An 11614-nucleotide genomic window follows, 5' to 3' on the forward strand; every position below is an offset into this window, starting at 1 on the left:
ATTTAATTAATTAACATTAGTCAATGCTTAATAAGGATTAACTCACAGTTAATTAATCATTAACTAATGTGACTAATAACAGTTTACTAATGGTGCTCATGTTAACTATGGCATTAATTCATACAACAGTTGCATTAACTCAGAGTTAATGTCTAGTAAATCATTACTGATGGTGCTCATGTTAACTATATGTTCATTTAAAACATGCAGAAACTTCTTCATGTGTTCTGTCTGTAGAAAATAATAGTTCATGGTTCATGTTGTGACAGACGCTGGGTCCTGACCCTAGAATCCTAGAATCAGGATTATTATTGCAATAATCTTAAACAAGGAAACAAATCTTCCAGTAAAGGTGCACCATACGATCTTGCACCTTGCTGAAGATAAGATAAACTTTATTGATCCCACATTGGGGAAATTCACGTGTTACAGCAGCTCAAGGACTGAAAGTACAGTGAGTGACAAATATAAACACAAATAAAACAATAATGATAAAAAATGGAATAAAATATATAAAAATGAAAATGATACCCACAAACTATATAGGCTACACTTTACATATTTCACTGGATAACTGTAGTCTACAGGATAATTGCACACATGTTGTAATACACACATGACTTATAGCATCATACTGAGAGAAATATATAAATAATGTTTTCTTGTAAAATGATAATTGCTCAGAGATACAGAGATTTGGTTGCAAAGGAGATAAAAACAGCAAATTCAAGGAGGGTGTCACAGTATGAAGAGATATTACTGCATGCAATGGTTGCACAGTATAAATATGAATATACAGTATATTGCATAAGATGCTTATGAAAAATTATAACTCACATAAATGTTCATAAGCACAGAATGCTATGTTCTGTCTGTAGAAAATAAACATAGAGAAGAGCACATTCCCATTCCTCAGGAATTTCTTACAACCACTCCCAGCATCACCCAGGAAGTGATGCCGGTCCATTCCTGGAGGCACGTGAGTGCAGTCAGTGATGATGAGGTGACAGTGTACTCAGTGAGTATAAATACCAGCATGTTTTACACATTCAACCATCAGACAGGAGAGCAACTCAAGGAAGCGACAACAGTCACCAAAAGAGTCAAAGGACTGAAGAAGTGAATCCAGTCAAAGCCTCCTAAGATGAAGACATTCAGTGTTGCAGTTGCAGTGGCCGTCATGCTCACCTTTATTTGTCTTCAGGAGAGCTCTGCTGTCCCACTTACTGAAGTAAGAACTTGACTTCAATCATTTCATTTGCTTATTAGCTGTGAGTATTCTGTCAAAATACTAAGATATTGATCCTAAATGTACAAAATTCATTAACAGGAGCAAGAGCTGAAGGAGCCAGTGAACTATGAATATCAAGAGATACCAGTGGACACATGGAAGGTACGTTCAGATAACTGAATGAACTGAGCTACCTTGGGCCAGTTCTAATGCAAAATACTCTGATGCTCTCTCTAGAAGAAATCATCCGAGCAGGAGCGAGAATAAATTGAGAGGGGTGATGCTGGAGATGAACATCTTGCTCATGTCTCTTGTCTTTCACACAGATGCCGTATAGCAAGACACAGAAGCGCAGCCCCGCTCGCTGTCGCATTTGCTGTAATTGCTGTCCCAACATGTGGGGATGTGGTCTCTGCTGCAGGTTCTGAGGATTCCTGCTCCAGTCTGAGATTTCTACAACAACCACTAAAAATTAATTTCTTCTGTTTTAATGTTTTAAAACAATTTATGCACTTTGAATTGTATTTATGGTTGTACATGTTTAAGGATTTTGGTCAAACTGGCTTTAATGTTTGTAGTGTATCAGCAGTGTGATCATCCACCTGTTATGTTAAGTATCTGTAAATACTACTGTGTATCATCTCAATAAACTTTAATGTTACTCATATGTCATGTGTAACTGTGTGTGTTTTTTAGAAATGAATATGAAGAATTTGCAAATCACTTTTCTCAATATATTCTCTTTATTTATTAAACCTTTACCCCCAGTTACATGACAGTGATCCAGTAGTAGCCAGTTCATGAAAGCACTGACATATACCTGATTTTTGTTTCCTTTAATCTTGGAAAATCATCTGGAAAATCTGGATATCTGGAAAATCAGTAGTATAACTGCAGTAAATTAATAAGCAAATAAAAGTATTTACAAAATCTGCTGTTATTTTAATATTGTATGTGTGTTCTCCATTGCATGGAACTGATATATTGTTTGAAGTACAACATACATGTAAGCACATAGTGTAGCTTTACAAAAGTTTTATTTTCACATCCAAAAGTAAATGTTGCAGTTGTGTTGTTAATGTTGCAGTAATGTTTGTTTTACACCATTCACAATGAAAATGAATTAAATCAAAACTCCACTGATCTGCACGCAGGATTTTACAAACCACAGAGGCCACACAAGCTGATGTTCTCAGTTTAATGAGGCTTAATTTGGGCATTTTGCAAACATTTACATCTACAACAGAAAATTACACATGTTGACTTTTTAGCGTCAAGTAGCCTACAAAATCATGTGTGCAGGGACTTAAACAGATGTTTTCTGTTCAAATGACTATACAGATTTTTCTAAACATTTTCTAAAATCATAAAATAGAACCTTTGTTTAAGAGTTGATGTCACCTAAAACCTGGTGAACACAAAATTACAGCAGACAAGAAATGTTATAACATGTTTGCATATTGTGTATCATTTAGGCTTAAGATGAATTTTAAAGTCTGGAAGTTAAAATTTCAATGATGTCAAATTCAAAGACATCAGGATTATTATTGCAATAATCTTAAACAAGGAAACAAAGCTTTCAGTAAAGGTGCACCATACGATCTTGCACCTTGCTGAAGATAAGATAAACTTTATTGATCCCACATTGGTGAAATTCACGTGTTACAGCAGCTCAAGGACTGAAAGTACAGTGAGTGACAAATATAAACACAAATAAAACAATAATGATAAAAAATGGAATAAAATATATAAAAATGAAAATGATACCCACAAACTATATAGGCTACACTTTACATATTTCACTGGATAACTGTAGTCTACAGGATAATTGCACACATGTTGTAATACACACATGACTTATAGCATCATACTGAGAGAAATATATAAATAATGTTTTCTTGTAAAATGATAATTGCTCAGAGATACAGAGATTTGGTTGCATAGGACATAAACAGTAAATTCAAGGAGGGTGTCACAGTATGAAGAGATATTACTGCATGCAATGGTTGCACAGTATAAATGTGAATATACAGTGTATTGCATAAGATGCTTATGAAAAATTATAACTCACATAAATGTTCATAAGCACAGAATGCTATGTTCTGTCTGTAGAAAATAAACATAGAGAAGAGCACATTCCCATTCCTCAGGAATTTCTTACAACCACTCCCAGCATCACCCAGGAAGTGATGCCGGCCCATTCCTGGAGGCACGTGAGTGCAGTCAGTGATGATGAGGTGACAGTGTACTCAGTGAGTATAAATACCAGCATGTTTTACACATTCAACCATCAGACAGGAGAGCAACTCAAAGAAGCGACAACAGTCACCAAAAGAGTCAAAGGACTGAAGAAGTGAATCCAGTCAAAGCCTCCTAAGATGAAGACATTCAGTGTTGCAGTTGCAGTGGCCGTCGTGCTCACCTTTATTTGTCTTCAGGAGAGCTCTGCTGTCCCACTTACTGAAGTAAGAACTTCACTTCAATCATTTCATTTGCTTATTAGCTGTGAGTTTTCTGTCAAAATACTAAGATGTTGTTCCTAAATGTACAAAATTCATTAACAGGAGCAAGAGCTGAAGGAGCCAGTGAACTATGAATATCAAGAGATACCAGTGGACACATGGAAGGTACGTTCAGATAAGTGAATGAACTGAGCTACCTTGGGCCAGTTCTAATGCAAAATACTCTGATGCTCTCTCTAGAAGAAATCATCCGAGCAGGAGCGAGAATAAATTGAGAGGGGTGATGCTGGAGATGAACATCTTGCTCATGTCTCTTGTCTTTCACACAGATGCCGTATAGCAAGACACAGAAGCGCAGCCCCGCTCGCTGTCGCATTTGCTGTAATTGCTGTCCCAACATGTGGGGATGTGGTCTCTGCTGCAGGTTCTGAGGATTCCTGCTCCAGTCTGAGATTTCTACAACAACCACTAAAAATTAATTTCTTCTGTTTTAATGTTTTAAAACAATTTATGCACTTTGAATTGTATTTATGGTTGTACATGTTTAAGGATTTTGGTCAAACTGGCTTTAATGTTTGTAGTGTATCAGCAGTGTGATCATCCACCTGTTATGTTAAGTATCTGTAAATACTACTGTGTATCATCTCAATAAACTTTAATGTTACTCATATGTCATGTGTAACTGTGTGTGTTTTTTAGAAATGAATATGAAGAATTTGCAAATCACTTTTCTCAATATATTCTCTTTATTTATTAAACCTTTACCCCCAGTTACATGACAGTGATCCAGTAGTAGCCAGTTCATGAAAGCATTGACATATACCTGATTTTTGTTTCCTTTAATCTTGGAAAATCATCTAGTGATCATGAAGTGATTTTTAATATTTCTTGCAGTAGTGATATAAAACCTGCCTAACTTGAACTGGTGGTGAGATCAACTTGATTATTAACTACAAGTGACATAAAGATACACTATCAACACTCTTGGGGTCAACAAACTTGTATCAATAATAGAGTAGGAGATATTGTTTAATGCACAATGCATCTGGAAAGACTGAAATTGTTGAAACCTCAAGTTGCCTGTTTGATAGTTTTGTTTTTAAAGCATGGTTTTATTAGCACTTTATCATAATATAATTGTCTTTACTATCAGTCATGTAACATTTTTTTAAATGTTTCACTGTGTTGTGTATATGACATTGATCTATTAATAATTGGTAACATGTCTTCTGACTTCATCAGTGTTTACTGAACACACTGACTTTTTCTTATTTATTTATTTATTTATTGATTGATTTTGTTTGATTAAATGTTTTACACTATCAGATATTCTTATGATGTTTAGGTGAAGAGGAAAAAATGGTGTCATGATGTTTTTATAACTTTTGTTTAGAATTCATGAGTGTTTGTATTGTCATTGATATATTGGTGTCAAATTATTGTTATTGTTAAATTATTATTGCAATAATGTTAAATAAGTAAACAAAGCTTTCAGTAAAGGTGCACCATGCAATCTTGCACCTTGCTGAAGATAAGATAAACTTTATTGATCCCACATTGGGGAAATTCACGTGTTACAGCAGCTCAAGGACTGAAAGTACAGTGAGTGACAAATATAAACACAAATAAAACAATAATAATAATAAATAGAGTAAACTATATAAAATAAAAGCAATACACACAAACTATATAGGCTACACTTTACATATTTCACTGGATAACTGTAGTCTACAGGATAATTGCACACATGTTGTAATACACACATGACTTATAGCATCATACTGAGAGAAATATATAAATAATGTTTTCTTGTAAAATGATAATTGCTCAGAGATACAGAGATTTGGTTGCTAAGGCGATAAAAACAGCAAATTCAAGGAGGGTGTCACAGTATGAAGAGATATTACTGCATGCAATGGTTGCACAGTATAAATATGAATATACAGTATATTGCATAAGATACTTATGAAAAATTATAACTCACATAAATGTTCATAAGCACAGAATACTGTGTTCTGTCTGTAGAAAATAACAGTTCATGGTTCATGTTGTGACAGACGCTGGGTCCTGACCCTAGAATCCTACAATCAAACAGAGAGAACAGCACATTCCCATTCCTCAGGAATTTCCAACAGCCATTCCCAGCATCACCCAGGGAGTGATGCCAACCCACCCCAAGTGAGTGCAGTCAGTGATGATGAGGTGACAGTGTCCTCAGTGAGTATAAATACCAGCATGTTTTACACATTCAACCATCAGACAGGAGAGCAACTCAAAGAAGCGACAACAGTCACCAAAAGAGTCAAAGGACTGAAGAAGTGAATCCAGTCAAAGCCTCCTAAGATGAAGACATTCAGTGTTGCAGTTGCAGTGGCCATCGTGCTCACCTTTATTTGTCTTCAGGAGAGCTCTGCTGTCCCACTTACTGAAGTAAGAACTTGACTTCAATCATTTCATTTGCTTATTAGCTGTGAGTTTTCTGTCAAAATACTAAGATGTTGTTCCTAAATGTACAAAATTCATTAACAGGAGCAAGAGCTGGAGGAGCCAGTGAACTATGAATATCAAGAGATACCAGTGGAGTCGTGGACGGTACGTTCAGATAACTCTGAGAGCAGGAGAGAAAATAAACAGAGTGAGAGACGATGCTGGAGATGAACATCTTGCTCATGTCTCTTGTCTTTCACACAGATGCCGTATAGCAGCAGACAGAAGCGCAGCCCCGCTCGCTGTCGCTTTTGCTGTGGTTGCTGTCCTAACATGAGGGGATGTGGTGTCTGCTGCAGGTTCTGAGGATTCATAAATATCCAGGGATGTTAGTGAATTTGGTTCATGTGTGCTCCCTGATGTGACTGCAAACATTATGCCAAATATCTGCATATATACTGCCTATCATCACAATAAACTTCAGTTTTACAAACATGAAAAGTGTCAACATGTTTAATATTGTCTTTTTCTTATAATAATCTGGTGCCAATTGTGAGAGTTAACTTTTCCACATCAAATGCTCCAACTGGTTTAGCATTTATGTCACACAAACCACAATACCAAGTTATAAGGGACAAGCCTGATCAACCAAGACACACAGACACTGATTGTACTTATTTTACAGAAAAAAAGAGTTGGCTAATTTTTTACTCCAGTACCTTTAGTTACATAACAGTGATTCAATAATAGCCAACACACACAGTGATACAAAACCTACATAACATTTATTGGTGATAAAGTCAAAGTGATATTTATCTACAATAGCCTTTAGTCTTAAATATACAGTGTCAACACACGCACACACACACAAAATGTACCTACAAGTTTTAAAGTGACAAGTCAGTGAAACATGTCAATGCACTGCACCTTTTTATAAACATATTTTTTGACAAATGATACAGCTGTGTTGTTTTTCAGCAACATGGAATGGAAACATCACTGCACATTACACTTTTCAATATAGAGGCAGCTGCCCTTAGATCATCTTTCCAGACAAAATAAAGACAAAACACTAAAACACACTTTAAAATCCAAGTCCAAATGCAGTAACTGACAACTCTTCTTTTGCTGGCACTCTTGATATCCTGTATTGAAGGAAGTCAATTGACCTTTGACCTTTGGATGTAAAAAGTAATCATCTCATCGTTTTATCCAATTAAATATTTGTGTCAAAATTAGTGCATGAAGTTCTGAGTTATGACCAAAAAAGTGAGGTGAGGTCACCATGACCTTTGACCTTTGACCACCAAACTTTAATCAGTGAACATTTGTGTCATGTTTGAAGGAATTCCCTCAAAGTGTTCTTGAGACATTACATTTAGAATGGGATAACCTGAAAACATAATGCCCCCAGCTATATAAACATAAAGACATGAAAGTCATTATAAAGGGGGTTGTCAAGGTTTTTCAAGAATTCTTAATTAAAGTCATGAATGTGCACCAAAGACAATTAGGCTTATTTTTCCTGTAGTATTTGAGATTAGCTCCCTATTATCCCTCCCGATTTAGACCTCACTCTAAAGAACATTCAGTACGAGCTCAGGTAGGGTGGGTGCGGGTCTTGAAAAACCCGCCAAGCATATGGATTTACAATATCTTAAAGTCCCCCTCTACTCAAAAATGTGTTTTTCTTGTTATTCCTACAGTTGGATGTTTGAGTTTCACTGTGCAGAATGATATATGTGCAGAGTCTGACACTTGAAGGCTGCTTTAACAGTCATCTGTTATGATGATTTGTGACATCACCAGTGGTTTAGAAGCTGGTTATGGTTCAATATTCACAGTACACAAGTGTGATGTGGAAGTGGTTCACAGGTTATTAAATCACTTTCTTTTGGACCCACTAAACTCATCCAGACATTTTTATAATCTTTTATTCTTGTGTGGGTCAGGGGTTTTTAAGACCTGCACCAACAATACCCAAACTTGAACCGTCTGTTCTTAAGAAAGTGCGAAAAGAGACTTTTCAGATTTTTCATTTGCAGGAAACTTTGTATTACATTTGTAGTAGGCAACTGCTATTATGTTTTTGGGGAATGTATTATGTTTGTGGGATTATTAGATTAAAAACTGCAGATTTGTATTATGTTAGTGGTTCATTAAGTTTGTGTGCTGTTATTACATTGGTGGGTGTTACAGGGCTCTCTATCAGTCCTCTGTACAAATTTACTGGAATCATACATTGTATTGTGATAACTTCCAGTTTCCCAAAAGAGTACACTTAATATCTTTTATTAAATTAAAAAGTAATCAACAACTGCTTCAGTTTGAAATCTTATTTCAGTTCAGGACAATGTATGTGAAGGTCATGTAAATGTTGGTGGAACTTTAGAAATCTCCCCTGGTTGCATCTGGCAGCTGTGGTGGCACTGCAGTACTTTCTGTTGCCTGGTGGGGGTCTGCACTCAAATGACTGCACTTCTCCAGTCAAAGAAGGGATTTTGGTTATTGCACAATGTATCTGGAAAGACTGAACTTGCTGAGGATTCACATGATCCCTAATCCATGATACCTGATCCTTTATATGCCAGGACGTCAGTAACACTATTGCGGAAAACCTTTACTTGTAAAGACTGCTGGATAGACAAAGTAAACACATGCACTATGATGAACCTGTACTTCTGAGAAAACCAATAACACTTAAAAATGGTAATGACTGACATGTGGATTAGAAAAACAAACATGGAGAATTCCCAATCACAATGCTCAGGAATTTCCCATTCTCAGAAAGTGATGCAAGCCTGTGCCAAAAAAACATCTGCTATACTGTAGGTACTGTCCATAATGAAGAAACAGTGGTTCAAGCGAGCATAAATACCAGCACATTTGGAAACTCAACCATCAGACAGGAGGAGACTCAAGTCAAGAACTGACAAGTCACCAAAGGACTGAAGAAGTGAATCTGGCAGTAGTGGTAGAAACTCTGCTTTTCAGTTTTGATGAAGGCAACTTGATTATCATCTGCGATAACATCTACTCCCTGCATTTAGATACACTAACATGCTTAGGTTCAACAAAATTATATCAACAAATGAGTGAAGCTCAAAATGCACAAAATATTTGGAAAGACATCAGTATCTGAAAATTCAAATGTTCCCTAAAATAAATGATAATTTTTTTATATTAGGTCTGTAGTTTTGTATTTACAGAATCTGCTGTTATTTTAAGTGTTGCGTGTGTTCTTCATTGTATGGAACTTGTTTGAAGTACAAATTTCACATAAACCCACACCTAGTTAACATTTTTGGTGGAGAATCTGTTTTGCAAAATTGTTTTTACCACACACAAAACAATATAGCTGCGTTGTCAGCGTTGCAGTTGTAATGTTAATTGTAAACCATTCACACTGAAAATGAATTAAATTAAAACTCTACTGATCTGCATGCAGGATTTTACCAACCACTGAGGCCACACAAGGTGTTGTTCTCAGTTTAATGGGGGCTAATTTGGGCATTTTGTAAACTAGTGCAGATTACATCTACAACAGAAATGACACAACCTGGGTTATTAGTTATAAGTAGGCTACTAAATAATGTGTGCAGGGACTTAAATGGAAATTTCTGCTGTTTAAATGACTACACAGGCTAAATTGTGTGTGAAGCCAGTTTTAATAAGGTAGTGGCAGTAATTAGCCACAGTTCAAAATAAAATCCACAATCACACACATTTGCAAAAACAGAACATATTCTGTGATTACTGTTATTAATTAGCACGCTAACTGCAGTGCAAGAAAACCACAGCAGGTTACAAGTTAAATGTAGTGAAGCTGTAGGAAGCTGCAGCTACAACTGGCAGTGAACTAGTTAACTAATAAACTGGTAAGATATTTGTCTTAAACCAAATTTACCGCTCTGAGTGTTCTTTATGCTATGTCTGATTTTAAGGTTATTTCTGTATTTTGCATAAATTTGTCTAAACGCAAGCTCATTCATCAGATGAGTCGGGGTGTGACGCAAGCTTTGAGCCACCACGAGCAATAACAAAAATCACTTACTGTACATTTTCACTTCTTCTGTTGTTTACTGATACCTTTGGGATGTGTGACTACTTCATGTGACCAAGTGCCAACAAACGGCACCATAAATGTTTTCATATGCATTTGAATGTACCCAGTATTTTTTCTATTATCATTATTATTACTATTATTATTATAATTATGTTCAACTTAAACACATGATAAGTTAACACAACTTGATAAAACTAAGTTGCTTTACTTAATTTTTTCAAGGCAATCGTTTTCCTCACATCTTTAAAGTAAACATTACTTGTTAGAATTTACAGTGTAATAATCACCAAACTTCTGTTTGAACCATAACACATCATGTGCAGTCAGAGTCAGAGTTTCCTCTCTGGGGAATCAATGAAGGCCCCAAATCTTTGTTTAATCTTTGTTTGTTTGTTTGTTTGTTTGTTTGTTTGTTTGTTTATGGCATTTATTTTCAATTGTAACTGCTCTTGCAAAAGATATAACTATGTAATTATAAAATAGGTTGTATAGCGAGATTTTAATGTAGTTCCCGCTTAACTACCCATAAAAAACTAACAAACAAAAAAAAAAAAGAAATTGGAAATTGTGCACCTCCAGATATTGTTCTACCAAAGAAAAAAAAAAGAAAAAAAAATCCCACTTGCCTACTTTTTTTGGCCCTTAACATTTTTCAAGAAACTTCATGCAAATATTAAGACATCCAGCTCAACCAAGACATTTCTGCTGTCATTCAGAGTTTTGATAACATTCATACTTCCCAGAATATTAAATGTTTTCATGATTTTATGATTCAAAGTAAATGAAGGAATGTTCAAAACTGACATATTTTCACAGCTTTTTTCAATTCTTGACTACTCATTCATACTCATTATTCAGTATCAACACAGTTAATCATCAGCTATTCAACACATTAAAATATTCCACATCACCCCTACATTATTGGCATTATTAAACTTTTAAAGTCAGCAATGCAGTTTAGCATCAGCCTTCTAACGGTGAGAATTAACCCCTGCAGCTTCTTCAGAAATTATCCTCCCTGATAACAGAAACTGGTTTTGTTTTGATATTATGATTTCTTTGACAGTTTACTTTATTATAATATCATTGTCTTTACCATCATTCATGTTGCACTGTGTCGTGCATACAGCATTGCTCTATTGATAAATGGTAGTAATGTTTTCCAGGAAAGCAGGAATACTATTGCACTATTGCTGATGATTAAAGTTTGAAGAAAACAAAAGAGGAAAAGTGATTTGATTTAACTTTTGTATATTACAACAGTTCTTCATTATAAGTGAAATACTGTTGAAAGTACAGAAAAGGTAGCATTATACACTGTGGTATAACTGTACTGTTGAGCAAACCAATAAGAGGTAAAAATGTTATGACTGATATGTGGAACAGACAAACAAAAACAGAATTCCCAGTTCCCATTGCTGAGGAATT

General features: G+C 35.4%; 3 protein-coding genes across 3 annotated transcripts; all 3 read left to right on the top strand.

The window, feature by feature from the left end:
- Nucleotides 1-1072: 1072 nt before the first annotated feature.
- Nucleotides 1073-1898, top strand: LOC146321111 (hepcidin-like). Its single transcript, XM_084726146.1, has 3 exons — nucleotides 1073-1231; nucleotides 1331-1393; nucleotides 1558-1898. Exons 1-3 carry the CDS (start codon nucleotides 1145-1147, stop codon nucleotides 1657-1659), a joined length of 252 nt encoding a protein of 83 aa, XP_084582272.1. The 5' UTR covers nucleotides 1073-1144; the 3' UTR covers nucleotides 1660-1898.
- Nucleotides 1899-3537: 1639 nt separating this feature from the next.
- Nucleotides 3538-4363, top strand: LOC146321112 (hepcidin-like). Its single transcript, XM_084726148.1, has 3 exons — nucleotides 3538-3696; nucleotides 3796-3858; nucleotides 4023-4363. The coding sequence occupies exons 1-3, from the start codon at nucleotides 3610-3612 to the stop codon at nucleotides 4122-4124; spliced, it is 252 nt and encodes an 83-aa protein (XP_084582274.1). The 5' UTR covers nucleotides 3538-3609; the 3' UTR covers nucleotides 4125-4363.
- A 1598-nt stretch (nucleotides 4364-5961) lies between these two features.
- On the top strand, nucleotides 5962-6492 carry LOC146321113 (hepcidin-like). Its single transcript, XM_084726145.1, has 3 exons — nucleotides 5962-6123; nucleotides 6223-6285; nucleotides 6385-6492. The coding sequence occupies exons 1-3, from the start codon at nucleotides 6037-6039 to the stop codon at nucleotides 6484-6486; spliced, it is 252 nt and encodes an 83-aa protein (XP_084582271.1). The 5' UTR covers nucleotides 5962-6036; the 3' UTR covers nucleotides 6487-6492.
- Nucleotides 6493-11614: the final 5122 nt, after the last annotated feature.

The sequence above is a fragment of the Lutjanus erythropterus genome, chromosome 9, assembly GCF_056507025.1.
Source record: "Lutjanus erythropterus isolate fLutEry1 chromosome 9, fLutEry1.hap2, whole genome shotgun sequence".
NCBI classification, from domain to species: Eukaryota; Metazoa; Chordata; class Actinopteri; order Lutjaniformes; family Lutjanidae; genus Lutjanus; species Lutjanus erythropterus.

What these genes read in the sequence shown, in the direction of transcription:
- LOC146321111 (XM_084726146.1), top strand. Translation starts at nt 1,145, where the DNA reads ATGAAGACATTCAGTGTTGCAGTTGCAGTGGCCGTCATGCTCACCTTT. An exon ending in CTGCTGTCCCACTTACTGAA is followed by an intron (nt 1,232 to 1,330) that starts GTAAGAACTTGA and finishes ATTCATTAACAG; the next exon opens with GAGCAAGAGCTGAAGGAGCC. An exon ending in TACCAGTGGACACATGGAAG is followed by an intron (nt 1,394 to 1,557) that starts GTACGTTCAGAT and finishes TCTTTCACACAG; the next exon opens with ATGCCGTATAGCAAGACACA.
- LOC146321112 (XM_084726148.1), top strand. Translation starts at nt 3,610, where the DNA reads ATGAAGACATTCAGTGTTGCAGTTGCAGTGGCCGTCGTGCTCACCTTT. An exon ending in CTGCTGTCCCACTTACTGAA is followed by an intron (nt 3,697 to 3,795) that starts GTAAGAACTTCA and finishes ATTCATTAACAG; the next exon opens with GAGCAAGAGCTGAAGGAGCC. An exon ending in TACCAGTGGACACATGGAAG is followed by an intron (nt 3,859 to 4,022) that starts GTACGTTCAGAT and finishes TCTTTCACACAG; the next exon opens with ATGCCGTATAGCAAGACACA.
- LOC146321113 (XM_084726145.1), top strand. Translation starts at nt 6,037, where the DNA reads ATGAAGACATTCAGTGTTGCAGTTGCAGTGGCCATCGTGCTCACCTTT. An exon ending in CTGCTGTCCCACTTACTGAA is followed by an intron (nt 6,124 to 6,222) that starts GTAAGAACTTGA and finishes ATTCATTAACAG; the next exon opens with GAGCAAGAGCTGGAGGAGCC. An exon ending in TACCAGTGGAGTCGTGGACG is followed by an intron (nt 6,286 to 6,384) that starts GTACGTTCAGAT and finishes TCTTTCACACAG; the next exon opens with ATGCCGTATAGCAGCAGACA.